The 18788-nt window shown below is 52.2% G+C and overlaps 1 protein-coding gene across 1 annotated transcript; it reads left to right on the top strand.

Annotated features, from left to right (window-relative positions):
- Positions 1-9213: 9213 nt before the first annotated feature.
- On the top strand, positions 9214-18782 carry ENGASE (endo-beta-N-acetylglucosaminidase). Its single transcript, XM_003786561.3, has 14 exons — positions 9214-9352; positions 11106-11173; positions 11332-11533; positions 12433-12581; positions 13112-13269; positions 13829-13977; positions 14283-14448; positions 15530-15633; positions 15988-16096; positions 16270-16460; positions 17002-17150; positions 17472-17577; positions 17887-18001; positions 18193-18782. Exons 1-14 carry the CDS (start codon positions 9231-9233, stop codon positions 18589-18591), a joined length of 2187 nt encoding a protein of 728 aa, XP_003786609.1. The 5' UTR covers positions 9214-9230; the 3' UTR covers positions 18592-18782.
- Positions 18783-18788: the final 6 nt, after the last annotated feature.

Below are 18788 nucleotides of genomic sequence, written 5' to 3'. Positions count from 1 at the left end.
AAAAAAAAAAAAAAAAAGAGTGAGACTCTGTCTCTAAAAAACTAGCTGGGCATTGTATAGGGCGCCTATAGTCCCAGTTATTCCAGTTACTCGAGAGGCCGAGGCGAGAGAATTGTTTGAGCCAGGAGTTTGAGGTTGCTGTGAGCTGTGACACCATGGCACACTACCAGGGGCGACAAAGTGAGACTGTCTCAAAAAAAAAAAAAAGAAATTGACCTCTTGACAGAAAGAGCAGAAGTCAAAAATATAGCAGAATGGTACATAAAAATGGCTGAAAATATTAATAACTCAATTTAAAGTTCTATTTTCAATTAAAATATTTTTGAAAGACATTTTCAAACAATCAAAAATTGGGAGAATCTGCTGTCCTTGTAAAACCTCCCCTCCAGAAAGTATGAAAATGATCCCGAGGGAGGTTGAGGAATGTCCGAAGGAATAAGGAGCAGCAGAAATGATGAATTTGGTGGTAATTTTAAATGAATTTTGCCCGTAATCATCGTCCTGGAAGGCAGTGTGAAAGTTCTCAAGATGTCAAGCTCGGAGTTGCCACACGCCTTGGCGATCCCACTCCTCAGTATGTACTTGAGAGAAATAAAAACATGCTCCCCCAAACCTGTGTTCAGATGTTCACAGCAGCATCATTCATACACAAATAAGTGAACAAATAAAATGTGGTGTGTTCCCACAAGGGAATATTATTTGTCCATAAAAGGAAGGGAACTCTGACACACACTACAGCTGAGAGAAGGAAGCAGTCGCGAGAGAGAATGTGGTTGATGATCCCGTCTGGAGGACATTCCAGAGTGGGCAAAGCCACTGGGACAGAAGGCAGTTTGGAGGCTGCCAGGGGCCAGGAGTATGTGTGCAGGTTTGTGTGGGGGGTACTAGGGAGTGACTGCTAATGGGTGCCTTTTGGGGGTGACAGGCTGTAGTGAAATTAAACGGCAGTGATAGCTGCACAACGCTGAATTGTTAAGGGAAAAAAGTGTTCAATGGCTTTTGGTAAAGCCCGGCAGGGCAGACTTCATTCAGGGCCCTGGAAATAGGTAGAGGGACCCATCCAATGGGATCTTGTGGCGGGGGAGAGAGATTGGGCTCAGTTCTGAATACAGGCGGGGCAAGTGAGACATTGCCAAGGAGTAGGATGGGATCAGTTCATGGAAAATTACCAAGAGGCAAATCAGGGGCAGGGGATTCTGGCCAAACCAACCCGAAAAGACTCATGCTGGTGATAAGCCAGTGTGACCAGACGGCAGATAGTGGAGGATGAGGGAGCTGACCAAACATCAAAGATGATCAGATATTTAGGTGACGGGGTGGGGGTGGGGGTGCAATTCTTGCCAAATTGACAGTAGGTCTTTTGCTGAAACTGGATTTTACAAGCAAGTACGCAGGGGCCTAGGAGGAGGTCCAGAGGCTGAGTGCAGTTTCGCCAACCAGAGAACCTTTATCTGCCCTTCCTCTCCTTTCCTTTGAACAATGTAAGTCCATTTCTTGCCTGGTCACCTGTTGTGTATTAAGGATCAGCTTGGGCATAGAGGAAGCACCTGAATGGTGTGAGCCATCAGGCTTTCAGTGAGGGAAGTTTAGTTTCTATGAAAACAAAATAGCAGAAGTCAATAGCGAGAACAAACTATAGGCTGTTTCTGGGTCCAGATGGCAGCCAGTCCAGGAGAGTTCTAGGTGCTGGGCCTGGAGCCCTTTGGCAGGTGCAGGGCAGGAGGTGGCAGGCAGCAGGTCTTCTTCCCAGCTTGCCATCTTGTCGGGAAGGCCATCCACATGCGCCCTGCGGTCGCTTCTCTGGAGTTTATATCAAGTCTTCAGCTTGGAGGGCTTCAGGAAAAGATCAGTTTTAATTTCAGTGATTCTAAGTCAGAAGGGCAGGAGAAAACTGGAAATATAAGTTTGGAGAGCTACACCCAGACGCTGGAGGAAATTGGAAGAATTCAGGATCCAGTCCAGACAGCAGGCAGAGAATGAAGCATCAGAGAACACGAGCAGGGCTGGAGTCTAATATTGGACACACTGTAGTTTTCTTCTGAAACCTACCCCGTCACCTTTGCCCTAGTTAAATTCCCCCGTCCATATGGCTGTTTATGACCCAGCTGCTTATTCCTCCTCCCACAGACCCAACATCCAACACACCCCATAGTTGCTTAACTGTGATGAATCCAATGGTCAACACCAGACCCATGGAAGCAAGCTCTCCCTTTGCATGTGTTTTCCTGAAGCTAGCAATCCCCCAAACCCACAGGAACGCACAGTCCCAAAGGCCCTTTCTCTCGGTCCCTCAGTCCCCACCCTGCTGTCTGTGGACTCCCTACTGGCCCCCATGGGTGTCCTGGTCTCCCCAGGATCTGTGAGTAATAAACTGCTTCCTCTTCCGTGTCTCATCTGACCCACACACCTGAGCCTCTCTTCCTGGTCAGGAATCTCCTACAGAGTGGCTACCTTGGTAAGAACAAACTGGGTACAGGTTGCACAAAAGCCACAAGGGTGGCCACTAGTATAAACAAGTCTCCTGTGCTAGGGACACCTGGTCACAGGCCAAGCACTTAGACATTCACCCTCCCACCAGGAAAAAGACGGGACCTGTGAGAAGGGCACTGTAAACACCCAGGACCAGCTGCCCTAGATCTCATCTCGGCTGGCTACAGTGCACAGCTGCTCTCCAGGGAGACATGGAGACCCAGTTAGAGGAAATCATACCACCACCCAAAGGTCCGCTTAAAGCGGATGAGATGGTAAATTAGTTATGTATATTTCATTATAATAAAAAATTGGGGAAAAATGACACAGAAAGGGGGAGAGGCGAATGATTTTTGGAGTTGGGGAATGAGTGCATTTGTATTATAAATTCTACCTAATACATTTTTCACGAGGGACATATGTTACCTTTTCTTTTTTTTCATACATTACCTTTCAATATAAAAAAAATAAGCTAGTATAAAAAGTAAAACCTTTTTATAATCATAGAAAAATATTCAAATAGAAGCTGGTTATTTTAATTTAAAATGAAGTATCTCTCAGATATATGTGCATATGTATATATAAAGAGACATAGGTGTCTATAAAGGTCATGTGCAATTTCCGTGTTAAACTATTTTGAATTTGCACATGAACTTCATGGACATCCTATATAGTAAGATCATAGCTGCTATTGATGGTGATTCATCTGCTAGATCTTGGCAAAGTAAACTGAAAACCTTTTGGAAAGAAGTCACCATCCTCAATGCCATTAAGAACACCCACGATTCCCAGAAGGAGGGCACAACATTAACAGTCACAAGAGCTTCAGCGAAGCTGATTCCAGCCTTCATGGATGACTTTCAGAAGTTCAAGACGTGTGTGGAGGAAGGAACTACAGCTGTGGTGGAAACAGCAAGAGACCCAGAATTAGAAGAGGAGCCCAAAGATGGGACTGAATTGCTGTAATCTCAGGAAGGAGCCTGAATGGGTGAGGCGTTGCTCTCGTGGATGGGCAAAGAAAGCCACTTCTTTAGATGGACCTCCTCCAGGGGAAGATGCTGTGAACACTGTCGAAATGACAACAGAAGACTGAATATTCCATAAACATGGCTGAGACACAGGTCACGGTGGAAGTTTTAAGACAGGCTGTGTTACGGCCCATTCTAGTATAAAAAGCTACTAGCTTTTTACTTTACTTTTACTAGCTGCTTTCACTTTGAAGCAGCACAGTTGACAGCGTCCTTTCTGGTTCACCCATGCAAGTTCCAACTCGCTCTGGGCGAGTCCCAGCTCTTCTCCTGGCCTTTTCTGGCTTGTGCACGTGGCCCCAGGCAGCGGGCAGTTCAGCTGAAGCAGAGTGGTCTGTGATGCCTGGCTCACACAGCTGAGGCCCCCCCAGCTGGCATGGCTGGGACGTCTGGGTCTCTCCCCGTGCTGTCCTTCATACCAGCCTGAGAGCACGAGCTGTTCTCAGCGGTGTTTCCAGAGGGCAAGAACAGAAGCTGCAAGACAGTACCCCTTACTTCCATGACTTTGGGGTAGGGAAGTAAATTTAGAAACATACGCAGAAGTATAAATCCTAACAGATAAAGCTGATAAGCTCTACTGCAATAAAATTAAGAGTTTTTTTTTATGGGTTAAGGAGGAGCTAAAAGTAGGAATTACAAAGTAAGGTAGAACTTAGTGAAAATGTAAGAGATCCCCCTTGGTGCCGGTGGGGTAGTGGCAGCAATTGTTAGAGGGACATGCATCCCTCAGCTGCACTCATCTGAAGTCAAGAAAGATTAAGACCCCACCTCTAAAAATAGCCGGGCGTTGTGGTGGGTGCCTGTCGTCCCAGCTACTTGGGAGGCTGAGGCAAGAGCATCGCTTGAGCCCAAGAATTTGAGGTTGCTGTGACCTGTGACGCCATGACACTCTACTGAGGACACCAAAGTGAGACTGTCTCAAAAAGCAAATAAATAAAAAGGAAGGTTTAAAAATAAGGGAACCAAACTTTCCACTTTCAAAACCAGAAAAAGAACAACAAATCCAAAGAAAACAGCAAGAAAGAAAATAAAAGCAGAAATTAGTGAAACGGGAAAACAAACCCCAAACAGAACAAGATACAGAGCTTGTTTTTTTAAAAGACGAATAACATCAAGAAAAAAAGAAAGAAGACACAAATAAACATTGAAGTCAAAGAGACGGCATGACCAAGAGATTAAAAAGACCATTAGGAACAACTTAATACCCCCGATTTGAAAACCTTGATGAAATGGACACTTTTCTAGAAAAATATTTATTAGCAAAACTGGCTCAGAAAGAAAGAAAAATTTAAGTCAGTAGCCAAAAAGGAAGATGAAATATTAAAGTGCTACCTCCCCAAAGGCATTCGAATTTGTATATATCAAAAAACAAAACAAAGACTGTAAGTTTGACTATTATTAGCTACAAATACAGAACATCCTTCTGACCTTGGAGTAGGGACAACTCTGCTAAATGGCAGGAAGCGGAAAACTCGTAGAGGACAGAATTGATAAACTGGACCATATTGGGACAGAACGTACCTATACTACAAGATACTTTCAAAGAGTTAGAAGACCAGCAGCGCGCTATCAGTGCCATTTCTGGGTCGTAGCAGCAAAGTCTTAGTATCTAGATTCTAGAATCTGCAGCAAACTCCTATACACTGGTAAGAAAAGCCAACAGTAGAAATGGGCAGAGAGGACTTCACAGGGTTGTCACAGAAATAGCACATGTCCAGATGGCTGAGCGGCATTAAAAGCCGTATGAACCGAAGTTAAAACAACTATAAAAGCCAACATTTACCCATAAGGTGAGCAAAAACACCTTAAAATTCTGCCAGGTCAAGGTACTAGAGGTTACGGGGTCATGAGCCTTTATCCTGAGCTGGGGAGCATGTCCATGGCGGACCCACTTTGGGTGACAATTTGGTAGTGACGGTTAAAACTGAAAATGTGTGAGTTCTACTATTAGTAACTCTACTCTCATGATTGACCTTAAAAAGAAAAAAATATATATGAGCACCCAAGAAGGTTTGTATGAAGATGTTCATCTTAACATTTTGAAAATCACAGCAAACCAATGTTTGTTGTGTTGCTGGGTTTAGGGGTTCCCCAGGCGGCAGAGGGATGGTTCCACCAGGCTGCGCATATTACGTGGCCGTAGAACAAACGAGATCTTTATAAATTGATATGGCTCGGTTTCAAAAATATTGTTGGGTGGAAAAGGCAAGATGTAGGATGATTTATACAATATGACACCGTTTTATAAAATATAAACAATATGATACAATTGTAGGTACATGATGGTATTATAAAACGTGTATGTTTTAAGCATGTGCGAACGTGCGGAAAAGTGTTTTAGAACATCTGGAAGGAGAAAGGCCAAGACTGAGGGATTTCTCGGGGAGGGGGTACCACGGTAGCCAAAGGGCGGTGGATAGAAGGGGACATTAAATTTTATCTGCAATGCTTTACATTTGTAAAAAGGGTATAAAATGAATATCATGTATCAACAAAGTTACGACAAATTTAGATAAAGGACTAATTGGCTTCTATTTGTGATTCAGGAATCAGAGCAGCCTTCATTCTACAAAATGGGATGAGAGTTCCCACAGTGGGACCAGGGAGGCCAGCAGTGGGGTCTGTGCAGCGGGAACAAGAGAACCAAGTAGGAAGAAAGCTGATTGGTTAACATCAGGTTACTTTTTTTTGGCAAGGGTTGAAGTCCAAGGGACGTCCTTATGATGCTGACTTAGGTAGACTATGATCTCCTTTTTTTAGGAAAAACTTGTCCATTTTGAGTTCCATCTTCTCCCTGAAAGTTTCGATGTGATGATGGGGCATTTAGCATGAATGAGTCCATCTTGGTCTGGTCTGTTGGAGCTGAGGACAGAAGCACAGTTCCAAACAGGAGTCTCCTGCATTTTTGTTCAACAGTCACTTGTGTGATCACAGTAACAACACATCGAGAAGTGCCGGGGCAGGGATGGGAAGTGCTGCTGTACTGTGGCTGAGTGAGGGTGTGCTAGCAGGTGAGGCTCACATGCAGGCATTTACCTGCTGTGCAGAGTGTCCCAGCAGATGCCTCCTGGCCTCCAGTGGGGGTAAAGGTGAGTGGGGGGGGGGCTGGAGCCAGAAGCCAGCTACAGCATCTTCCAAGTATTAAGCCTTGGTGGGTACGGAGGACAACCCCAGGGTGAGAACGACAGTTGGAAAGTATTTAATTGCTTTTTGCCTTTTGCCCCAGATGGACCGAGACATCTATCTGAGTGAAAGGAAAGTGGGGTTGATTGCAGAAGGAGTGCAATGAACAAGCGCAAGGTAACAAGACTTTGCCAAAAGAAAAAAATATGCATGTGTGTATATGTATGTATCGGGACATTTCTCCCACTCTGGGCATCACTGAGGTGCAGGTGCAGCAGCCAGTGCTAGTAACACGAGGCCACCTGCAACATAAAGCTGGCAGCACAGCGTGGTCAGGAAGGGAGGCCTGAGGCTTAACCGTCCTAAACCAACCCAGCCTCCTGTGTGGTATGTGTAGAGCCTGGCACAGTCGAGAGCCTGCCCAGAGGTGTTAGAGGGCCCCCCATGACAGGGCAAGGAGGCAAGACCACAATGTAGATTCTAGGTAGAACTACCAGATTCAGCAAATATATACACAGGATCCTTGTTCATTTGAAATTTTAGGTACACATAGAATAACTTTTTAGTATAACCTTGTTCTATGTCCCATTTGTTGTTTATCTGGAGTTCAAATATAACTGGTTGTTCTGGAACCATTTTATCTGGAAACCCTGCAAGACTAGGGTTTCAGAGGGCCCTGCCAGGCCTCAAAGTGTTCTGGGGTCTTGGTGGGAGCCAATACGAGCTCAGGGCAGACATGGGCACCTTCAGACTTGGCTGGACTCCTGGAAATACCAGGAGCCACAGGGGCCAAGAGAGGCCACAGGTTCAGCTTGTCTCTGTCCTAGGGGTATGCAGGGTAACCTTCACCTTTCTCCTCTAGACCAGATGTCAACTCTTCAGAAAGGAGGCCTATGGACATTATGCCCCAGAGACTGAGCTTTACCCAAAGGCCGTTCAAAATATCCTTTACTGCTACCATTTTTTTAGGACAAAAAGTTTATTTGTTTATTCCACTTGGGAACACCTGGTTAGATGCAGACTGAGTCAAAACCGTCCCTTTCCTGGGCTCACCTGAACCCAGTGGGCGTGAGCTGATAACCCAGCTGCCCCTCTCACTGCAAACTTCCCAGCTGCCTCTCCTCTGTCCTCTCTGTGTATCATGCCTGATACATGTACTCTTCAACACGTCAGCAGCCGAGGCTGGGCAGCAGGTCAGCTTGCAACATGGCTGGGCTGTACTATTTAACAACCTTAATCACATTCCTCACCCTGGTGTTTATGGGAGTGTGAGGCCTCAGAGTCCAAAGTATGCAGCAGTAATGAACGGGGCCAGCACCAGAAGCTCCAGGCTGCAGAAGGGGTGTGGGGGATTGGGGAGAGGACAGCCTCCGGCTGGCCCTGTGGTCCCAGCCTTGGGTCCTGGGTTCTCAGTCCCTTCTCCCTGCCCAGCCTCCATTCTGTCATGTTTACTGTGACCTCTTTCTGTGCCCAAGATGCTGGGTGGTGCGGGGACAGCCCAGGCAACACAGATGTTCTGCTGCAGGCCCTGCAGGCTGTGGGGGGTCGGGGTGGGGCTGCAGGCTCTGGGGGCCGTGTAGTCATCCCAGAGCCCAGGTCTGGGGGTGTGGGAAGAAATTCACTTTCAATGGAAAACTGAGTGTTCTGTGTACTGCACAGCCCCATGCAGTCTGAGCCTGGCCTGTCATCATATTTCTTGAAGCTCTCTGCCAGCAGTGGGCACTGAGGGACATCAGGGTATATTGTCCAGTGGAGGTTCAAGTGCAAGGCTCCTTGGGCCCTCTCTTAAATGATAATTTCCATATTTTTTAACAGGTTGTAACATACGTCTGGTTCCCTGGTTGATTAACCAGTAAAGTCTCTAACACCCGTTATATTTATGTTGGAATGAGAATCAGGATTTTACCTTCTGAAAATTACCTTTTAACAGGTGTTAGCAGGCCGACTTAAAATCTCATTTCTGGAATTTACTGACTTTGTGACCTTTGGGAGATTGCTTAATTGCTCTGTAATGGATATCAATTTGCTTGGAAGAGGAGGCTGGAGAGGCTAGTGTAAGAACAGGAGCCCTAGAGCCTTATAGAACCCTGAGCTCAAGTCGCCCAGGCCCCGCGGGCTGCCCCCAACTTCCCAGCTGGCCCCGCCCCACTCACCGAGGCCCCGCCCGCCCGCCTCCAGGTCCTGCTCCGCGGCTGCCCCTTCCCGCCCGGCCCCGCCCCCACGCACCTAGGCCCCGCCCACCGGCCTCCAGGTCCTGCCCCGCGGGCAGCCCCTTCCCGCCCTGCCCCGCCCACTCAGCTCCAGGTCCTGCCCCGCGGGCAGCACCTTCCCGCCCGGCCCCGCCCCCACGCACCGAGGCCCCGCCCACCCGCCTCCAGGTCCTGCCCCGCGGGCAGCTCCGCCCCACCTGGCCCTGCCACCACCCACGGAGGCCCCGCCCCACTCGTCCGGGCTACAAATTCCCACCTCTGAGCCGCAGCCCCGAAATCCGCGGGAATCTTGGCCAAGCTGGGAGCCGCCTTGCGCACTCTTCATTGGCCTAGGCGGCGCGGGGGCGGGCCGGTGTCTGTCATTGGCTTTGGGCGCCGTGACGCTGCGCAGCCGGGTGTCATGGAGGCCCCGGTGGTGACTCGGAGTGCTTCGCGGCGGCAGGGACGGCAGCTGGGGGGCCTGGCTACCGCGGAGGCCGGGATGCTCGCGGAGTCAGAGCGGCGGCGGCGGCCGGGGAGGAGGTGGGGACCGCGGGGGTCAAGAGTCGGCTGCTCCTGGGCCTGAGGCGCTCCTCGCACCGGCAGGGTGGATGCGGGCTCTCCGCGCAGACCGCGGGGACAGCAGTTGTCCTCTCCCCTCTGCCCTCGGTCCGCGGTGGGGGTCCTCCCCGTCCTGCCACCTCGCCCCACTGCCGGGCAGCCAGCCCCTGGCCCTCGGGCCAGACAGGGCCCCCTCCCCTTCTCAGAAATGGATATAAGAGGGCCTGTCCGGAACACCTGTGCCACATGGCTGCTGGTCTGTGTGCACTTACAGATGCCAGCTGGTGGGAGGGGGTAACTTTCTGCAGGGGTGACATTTGTACTGAGTTTTGGGGGAGGAGGGTGTCTAGTTTTGGGGGACAGAATAGGCAGAGCCAGAAAGGGGCAGGAAAGAGTGACATACCCCTCTGGGCCTGGGCCTCCATTCTTTTTGGGGCATTTGTCCACTGCATAAACCCTGGTCAGAGGTTTCTGGGAGCAAGTTAGGAGCGCAGGCATGGCTCTAGAAACAGCAGCCCTGGCTTTCCTCTTAAACCCAGAGCAGTGAGACTGATGGGTGTTTCAGGCTGTACCATGGCAGAATGGTGAGAAAGACATTTTTGATCAGGAGGAATGTGGGGATGGTTCTTCCCTTCCTGGTTGAGGAACTACTGGTGACGGAGGTGAACTGCTACAGACAGGCTTGTCAGAGCGGTCCTTGAGGGGGTACCTACCTGAAGGGCAGTGAAATCAGCAAGGGATGGGGTTTGGGGAGAGGAGGGTGGTGAGAGGACAGTGCCAGCTCCCCTGGAATCGGCCTCCCCCACCCAGTGTCATTCCAGAGGAACCAGGTCAGTGCTCAGTGACAGCAGATCCTATGGCCACCCAACCTCTGAATGGAAGTGGAATGCTGGTCAGTGGTACCCCAGTGAACAAGGAAGTGGGCTTGGTGGATTTAGAGCAGGTGTCCTCAAACTACAGCCCACGGGCCACATGTGGCCTGCCGAGGACATTTATCCAGCCTGCCAGGTGTTTTTGCCGCCGCTGCCTGTCCTGCTTAGCAGGTGACTCACCCTGGGCCCTGCAGTCTGGTCCTTCAGTAGTCAGAGGGACAGTGAACTGGCCCCCTGTTTAAAAAGTTTGGGGACCCCTGATTTAGAGAATCTCACCTTTGATGCTCATGGCCTGCAAATGGCTCCTGCAGTGTCTTCTCACTGTTCTTAAAATATTTGTTTTTTTAAAGAAAGGAAGCTGTTTAATTTAGATTGATTGATTCAGGGTCTCCCAACTTAGTGTACCCAAGGAACTCTTTGTGCTGTGACATCATCTGTGAGTAGCTGAAGGATTATTGCTCTGTGGAATATACTGGGGAAGGGTAACCTAGGGGGAAAGCTTGGCCACTGCTCCCTTAGGACCTGAAAACTTTCTGGTTCTTTGTGTATTCTTTGTCCCTTGGCTATAGCTAAACCTGTGGACCTTGGGAAGTCTATATCTTGGTCTTTGCAGTGAGGTCTGTGGGTGGCTGTTTTAGAAGGTGTTTATTCTTAATAGCCATTGCCTGTGTGCTCAGGCAGAAGCCAGGGCAACTAGGACGAGCAGGGCTCTTGGCGGCCTTTGACTGGAACGGGTCCCCTAGTTTACACTAAACAGTGTAAGCCAGAGAAGCTCTCTGCCTGCGTGTCTAGGTGAAACTAGGCCATTTGCTTCTGGGTGTTCTTTTTCTTTAATAAACATTTAAAAATTTTTCTTTGCTTAGAATCGAAGAGGACGAAGAAGAAGCAGTCTTTCGAGAAGTGGTCAGTTTTACCCCGGATCCTTTGCCAGGTGAGAAGACAGAGGCTGTGACCACTGTCTCACGTCCCCTCCAGGGGCTTTTGGGTTGCTCTCTCACCACTTGCAAGCTCTCTCCATGTTGCCGTGAGAGCACTGCCGTTAATCCTATGATTTCCATTAATTCCTCCATGTTTTCCTCCTTGGACCAGTTAGATACTATGACGTGGACACCACCGAACCTATCAGCTTTTACTTCTCTTCGCTGGAGGAGCTCTTGGCGTGGACACCCCACATGGAGGATGGCTTTAATGTGGCCCTGGAGCCCTTGGGGTGCCGCCAGCCCCCTCTGAGCAGCCAGAGACCCCGCACATTGTTGTGCCATGACATGATGGGCGGGTACCTGGACGACAGGTACGGACCTGGCCTCGAGTTGGCTTTGTTGCCTGTTTTTTTTTTTTGGTGAGGGGGCAGGAGAAGGAGTGGGGAGAGCCCAGGTGGGCAGGGGTCAGCCACCCGGCTCTACACTAACTGGGAGGGAAAGTCAGGCGTTGGTGCTTCATCCGTAGAAGGAGAGGATTGGAATAGGTGATGCCTTATGTTTCCTTCTGAAATCGTTTGATTCCTCAAACTGCTTGAATTGGAAGCCTGGCAGATGGGTGAGGGTGTGGCCGCAGCATCCTCCCCAGGCCACCTGGCCCAGAGCTTTGCGTCTTCTCTTCAGCTCTGATTCTGGGTCACTGGGCTCTGGCTTCACGTGCCACTCCCATTCCCAGCAGTGGACATTCCATTCAAAGCTGTGGTGGGGTCAGATTAGAGCTGTTAAACGTCCATAAAATGATCTTGGGCGTTATGGTTGACAGGAAGCATTGCGTCAGAGCGGGGCTACGAAAGTGTGGGTGCAGCTCCTGTGGCGGGTAGCCCCTGCCTTCAGGTGCAGGGAGACTGTCCTAGAGGAACTGCTTGCGACTGCACAGAGCGGGGAGGCCAGTGACTTGCGCTTTGATGTGGGCCCTTCTGTTTTCCTTTCCTTCTCTCCTTTTTCATCTGCTCACTGACGTAAAAATGCTTAGTCTGTCTGGGTCCCATGGCCGCCATCTAATGTCCTGGTGAAAATGTTTTCCTTATGCTGTGGGAACAGCAGCTCGTTCTGCTCTGTGCTGTGCCCACACAGGGCCTGGATACAGCCTGCTTTCAGTTGGCTGAATGGAACTGAAGGGAAGCCTTCTTTGGGGTTGTCCTCTTTTCACTTTGAGGCCAGTGTGTCCCCGTTCTGTTTCCGGGAACCTGACTCTGGTCTGTCTCTCCACCAGGTTTATCCAGGGCTCAGCGTCACAGAAACCCTACTCCTTCTATCATTGGCAGTACATCGACATCTTTGTGTACTTCAGCCACCGCACAGTCACCATCCCCCCAGTAGGCTGGACCAATGCTGCCCACCGGCATGGGGTCTGTGTGCTGGGTAAGGGCCAAGGACTCATCTCCCATACCTGTGAGGTGACCCAGGGACCGGATGGCTCTGGCTTTGCTGCATAGGGGGTGGGGCCCCTCATTGTGGCTGCCTTGGCAGGTTAGGACAGGTGTCTGCAGGGAGTCACTGCCAGCTAGTAAGTGTTTTTAGCTTTGTAGGCCATTGGGTCACAGCTGTAATTACTGGCATGGGGTAAACAAATGGGTAAATCTGTGACCTAATAAAAATAGAAATATAGATTGTGATTGGCTTTGGACCAAGGGCCGTGGTCTTCTGACCCCTGGTTAGAACACTGCTTCTCAAGTATCAGCCAGAATCAGGTCACTTGTGGGTACCCAGAGCCGTGATGCTGCTTCCCACCACAGACTCACTAGATACCTGGGGATGGGGCCCAGGAATTTGAATGTCTGGTAGCGTTTAGGTGACACTGATGCTGCTGGTCTGGGAGCCCCATCATGTGAACCCCTTGGTCAGAGGGAAAGTGACTCCTGTGGCTGACCTCATTTCTCCCTGTCACACAGGGACTTTCATCACGGAGTGGACCGAAGGCGGGAAGCTCTGTGAAGCCTTCCTGGCAGGGGACGAGCTCTCATATCGGGCGGTGGCCGACCAGCTTGTCCGGATCGCTCAGTATTTTCGTTTCGATGGTTGGCTGATAAACATCGAGAATTCCTTGAGCGTAAGTGTAGGTCCCAGCCCCTTGCTGCCCTGCTGTCGACCCCACCGCTTTCCCTGGTCTCACTGTGCCTCACACTTGTCCCCAGGCTGTGGCTGCAGGGGGTGAGGGAACTATCTGTTGCCTCCCAGGCAGACCCAACTGTAGTCTTAGTTCTTTTGCAGTGAGTGGGAATCTCCTGCAGCTCTGTTCCTGTGCTCACTTTCCCCACTCTGAGGTGTGACCACACCTTTCGCTCCTCCCAGCCATGCCTGTCTGGGGCTGGGGTGGGGGGTGTGCCGTTCCTGCGCTCACTTTCCCCACTCTGAGGTGTGACCACACCTTTCGCTCCTCCCAGCCATGCCTGTCTGGGGCTGGGGTGGGGGTGTGCCTCCCTTTTCCCGGCACCCTCCCTTTCTAGTGCCTTTTGTCTTTTCTTGGTGGCTGTGGGGTTTTCAGGGCTGAGGCTCTGTTCGTGGATCTGTTTGCTTTTGTGTCCTCCTGTGTGTCCCGGGCTAGACACTTCTCATGACAGATGTGTCTTGGCTTCCTCAAAGGCCTTGTCCTTGTCCCTGTCTCCCAGCTGGCGGCTGTGAGGAGCGTGCCTTTCTTCCTCCGGTACCTGACCACTCAGCTGCATCAGGAGGTCCCAGGGGGCCTGGTGCTCTGGTATGACAGTGTGGTGCAGAGCGGGCAGCTCAGATGGCAAGATGAGCTCAACATACACAACAGGTGGGCCTGTGGTGACACCTCCTGGAAGCAGTGTGTGTGCAGCTGCTTTGGGGACAAACAGGGAGGAGGCACGGAGTTGTCTCCTGTCCTGGCCATCAGCCTGCACAGTAGTGCTGTGCTCAGGGTTGCAGATGAGGACTGGTGGGCTGGTGCCTGCTCTTTGGGTGTAGGCTGTATTCTGGGCGCTGGTGGCAGCCCCTAGCCTGTGAGTTGTGAGTGACTGAGCATAGGGAGGGGGAGGCTGAGACCGCTGAGGATTGTCCCCCTGGGCCTCAGCCTCATGGCAAATCCCTTCTACCTCTCAGGGTCTTCTTTGATTCCTGCGACGGCTTTTTCACCAACTATAACTGGCGCGAGGAGCACCTGGTGCGGATGGTGGGGCAGGCTGGGGAGCGCCGGGCAGACGTGTACGTGGGTGTGGATGTGTTTGCTCGCGGGCGCGTGGTCGGAGGCCAGTTCAACACAAACAAGGTGGGTGGAGGCCTTTGCCCCAGAGCGCTGGTGGCCCGCGTGCCCTCCCTGGGCTCTTGCTTCCTTGTGGACCCCCATTCCCAATCTACACCTGAAGGGAAAGAGAGGCCGCAGCTGCTCTTCCCAGGTGAGGAAATGGGGCACTGCGCTGAGGCCAAGCTGTCTCCCAGCGAAAAGCCTCACTTCTGGCCATTTCTGCAATCGCATAGTGCATTTTTGTGGGGAGTTAATGGACAGAAACATCCTGTTCTGATGTCTGTCTGGTTTCTAGCTGGTCTTGACGTCCTTTGATAAGCGCTGCATTAATATTTTACCATCCTGGGCCAACGTAGGCCACGCAGAGGGCCCTGCTGCACTGGAGTAGCTCATGCCTGAGGCCTCAGGGATCCAGGAGTGCAGCCTTTTGACTGAGGCCAAATTATAAAATAAATCCATTTAGTAAAATCCAAATTATAAAATAAATCCTGGGAAGTTTGGGTTCTGTTGAGGGGCTATCCCCAGAGATCTGGAGGGCCACATATGACCTTGAGGTACAGGCTCCCCATCTCTGGCAGTGGTGTAATGTCTAGTGAGAATTTTCTGGCAAAGCAGGTCACGTCAGCAGATGAGGGGGCTACCCCTGATGTAGGATGAACAGGGATTGGCCTGTCTCTGGCCCATCAGACCTGCCCCTTCCCAGGGCTACAGTGAAGTTCTCAGTCATTAATTAAGCTTTGAATGAATACATTAATCCAATAACAAGATTCATTTTGCCCCCTGCAATTCTAATCATAATGAGAGGTGTATGTGACAGGGAGGTTGGGTGGCCGGCAAGCAGCCCCAGTGCCCACCCCTGTGCCCGCTACCCCAGACCTGCTGTGCTGCCCGCCCTCCTCTGGCCGGCGTGGGGAACAATGAGATGAGCCCAGAAGTGCCCAGGTGGAGTTGGGAGGGTGGGGCGTGGACTTTGTCCCCTCCCCTTTCTGAGTTGGCTCTGAGAGCCCCCCACCCCACCCCATGTCATCGGCACCCAGGAGCCTGTCTGGACTCTGACCGTGGCGCTGCTGGGTGGGAGGCATCTCCCTGACTTCTGTCTCCCCAGTCATTGGAGCTGATCCGAAAGCATGGCTTCTCTGCGGCTCTGTTTGCTCCGGGCTGGGTGTATGAGTGTTTGGACAAGAGGGAGTTCTTCCAGAACCAGGACAAGTGAGTCCTGTCATCCTGGGGGCTAGTGTGTGTGATGGGGGGAGGGGATGGCTGTGGTTTCTCTGGCTTCTGGCAGTGACCCCTGCTCTTGCTCTCCAGTGACACTTTGCATCCTGGGTTGGTTAAAGGAGGACAAAGGGCCTTGGCTGCTTCTGGGTGGGGGACCCACCCCAAGCAACCACTTTCTACAGACTGGCCTCTCTAGCACGTCTGGAGCCAGGGGAGTTGCAGTCCCCTGGATGGCCTGTCTTGGAGGGCTCAGGAGAACCTCAAGTTACAAGCAGTGAGTTTAGTGGGTGTTGACAAGCCGCTTTGCTCTGGACTGAACCAGGGCCTTCTGTGTCTCTTCGGTAGGTTCTGGAGTCTGCTGGAACGCCACCTGCCTACACACAGCATCTGCTCCTTGCCTTTTGTCACGTCTTTCTCCCTGGGCATGGGGACACGAAGAGTGTGCTATGGCCAGGTATGTGGATCAGGAGGTGATCCCTGAGGTGCTGCCCTGCCCTGTCTTCCAGCTTTGACTGGGCTGGGTGGGAGGAGCCTCAGGTGTGTCAGTGGGGTGCTTGAGCCTTGCCCCTTACACTTCTGCACCCTTGCCCTGCTGGCCTCCCCTGAGGCCCACATCCTGCCCTTCAGGAGGAGGCCGTGGGGCCCTGGTACCACCAGAGTGCCCAGGACATCCAGCCTTTGTTTGGAGAGCACAGGCTGGGAGGGGACAGCGGCGGCTGGGTGAAGACACGCTGCTGCCTGGTGGACGCCTGGCACGGGGGCAGCTCCCTGCTCCTCCAGGGCACGATCCCACCCGAGATTGGGAATGTGGCTGTGAGGTGGGTCAGTGATGGGGGGATGTGCGGGCACCAGCTCCCCCAGTGACTGTAAAACTGGGCAAATGGGGCAGTGGGAGCCTGAGAGAAGACAGAGAACAGACCCATATTATTATTTTAAAAATTTACGGTCTAAAACCATAACATAAAACTCAATATCTTAACCATTTTTAAGCATATGGTAGAAGTCAACTCTAGGCTAATCATTGTGTGACAGTTCTCCAGAACTTTGTCATCTTGTGAAACTAAAGCTTCCCTCACAACAGGTAGCAGTGCCCAGCCACTGCCCCCACCCCGGGAGCCCTGTCCATTCTGTGCCTGTGAGTCCGACATACCATACCCCTCACAGAGGGAGTGGTGCAGCATTCAGGGCCGAGACTTTTCATCCCTGGAGAGTCTGGCCTTGGGCGAGACCTATCTCATGTCAAGGGCAGGCCCAGATTGCCTATTCCTGGGGCAGAAGTTGGTGGGTGCGATCTGGGGCTGACCATCTCCCAAAGGAGCCTCTGCCTGTGGCTGCTCATCATTGGTCTTTCTCCTCCAGGTTATTCTCCCTGCAGGTACTGATACCCCCCAAAATCTTCCTGTCCATGGTGTATAAACTTGAAGGGCCCACGGATGTCAGGGTTGCCTTGGAGCTGACCACAGGGGATGCCAGCAGTTGTCACGTCAGTGGCATCTCAGTGCTGAATGGTAAGAAGAGGGGTGGCCTTGAGAGGCTCAGGCTGGTGTGAACAGTGTCGAGCAGAGTTCCCCTTGGCTGGAGTCAGGGCGGCTGTGGCCTAGACCTGGGCAGGGTGGACTCAGTTCCCAGTCCAGATCTCTGCCTCGGGCTTCACTGAGCACTGCAGCACAGCCTTCTGTGTGGGCTAGCCGGGGGACAGGGTCTTGAGGCTGTGGCAGCCAGGGAGGTGTGACAGGTTGGGAGAAGCTGGACAAGTGACCCTTCTGGCTTCTCCCTGCACATCTTCCTTTGGTAGGCTCCTTTCTCAAGTCCTATTTCTCTGTCTGCAGAAACAAGTTCAAGGCACAGCCCCCGACCCCTCCAGGTGCCCCCCACCAAGCTGGCCAGATGGGCGGGCCGCTGTGGTCAGCAGCTCAGTGGGGGCTGGGTCCAGCGGTAAGTCCCTCTGCTTCCTGTTGAAAGCCCAGCAGGAGATGGCCACACTGACATGGGGAAGGGAGGAGTGAGGGTCCCTGTGGAAATCCCAGAGGGACAGAGGGCCCTGGAGTTGACCCTCTAGGTTTGGGACAGCTCTGAGATACAAGCATAGGACACTCAAGGGTTAGGGATAGGGTTCAAGGTCATGGGGACTTGCCTTACATGGGCCCAGGGTCTATTCTGGGGTGGGGTTCCCTCCGGCTGTGGCCTGGGGCCTGGAAGCCACCGAGCTGGCCAGGCCTGTGACAGCCTGCTGGCTTCTCCCAGCTGCTACGAGGTGAGCCTGCGTGGGTGCCTCCTCCTGGACCTTTTTGTGAACTTCTCACGGCCGCCGGGCAGCCAGAGGCAAGAGAGCTTCATCTGTCGCCTTGGAGAGATCCAGGTGATGTGTCCTAGGGGCCTCAGGTGATGTCTGTCCAGTTGGAGGTCCAAGCTGGACACTGCCCTGAGGCTGCTCCCTTTTCTGATTCAGCAGGGAGCTGGGGTGGAGGTAGGCAGTGGAGATGTGCGGGTTGGGGCACCTTCCCGTCTCTCCCTGGGTCCCACTGTGCTGAGCCTGCCCTCTCTCGCCAGGTGGTGGATGCCAACAGCCTACTGGCCCCTCTGCCCCAGGTACAGGCTGTCACCGTCATACACATCCGCTGGCGGCAGGCTACTCCTGCCCAGCTCCAGCTCAGCTGTACCCTGCACTGGTCCTACCTCCTCTCCCAAGTCTGCTGTTTCCGTGTCCACCACCGGGCAGGGGTTAGAGGGAACACTCATGGCAGGGAGCTGCCAGGACCAGAGAAGCCCACTTTCTTGGGCCTGGCCTTTGCCAACCAGTACCGGATAGTGGACCTGCTAGTGGAGGCTCCTGGGCTGGGCCAGGATGGTCGTGTGGAGTTCCTGGTGGAGCCTGTCCCCAGGGAGGGGTTCCTGGTACCACAGGCTGAATGGGGTAGGGCGACCCTGCTCTACGCTGCCCCCGTGTGAGCCACTGTCCTAGCTGCCTGCCGAGGTTCATTTCTGCCCAGCTCTCTGCTGTGGGCCTGTGTCCTACCACGTGCAGGCAGTGGTGGCCAGATCTAGGTCCCAAAGACTGGGTTGGAAGACCCTCGCTCCCTAGAAGCCTGGGTCCCTGTCTACGGCTCTTTGGTGGGGTGTTGGAAACAGAAAAGCTGAGAAGTCAG

This window comes from Otolemur garnettii, unplaced genomic scaffold, assembly GCF_000181295.1.
Source record: "Otolemur garnettii isolate 467f Iridium unplaced genomic scaffold, OtoGar3 scaffold00018, whole genome shotgun sequence".
Lineage (NCBI taxonomy): Eukaryota > Metazoa > Chordata > Mammalia > Primates > Galagidae > Otolemur > Otolemur garnettii.
Note: the sequence above shows the minus strand (reverse complement) of the source record. Positions and strands in the feature narration are given on the sequence as shown.

Bases quoted from the DNA above. Each gene is read 5' to 3' on its own strand.
- ENGASE (XM_003786561.3), top strand. From the start codon at position 9,231: ATGGAGGCCCCGGTGGTGACTCGGAGTGCTTCGCGGCGGCAGGGACGG. The intron at 13,978-14,282 runs GTGGGCCTGTGG...TCTACCTCTCAG, and splicing joins GAGCTCAACATACACAACAG to GGTCTTCTTTGATTCCTGCG. The intron at 18,002-18,192 runs GTGATGTGTCCT...CTCTCTCGCCAG, and splicing joins GTCGCCTTGGAGAGATCCAG to GTGGTGGATGCCAACAGCCT.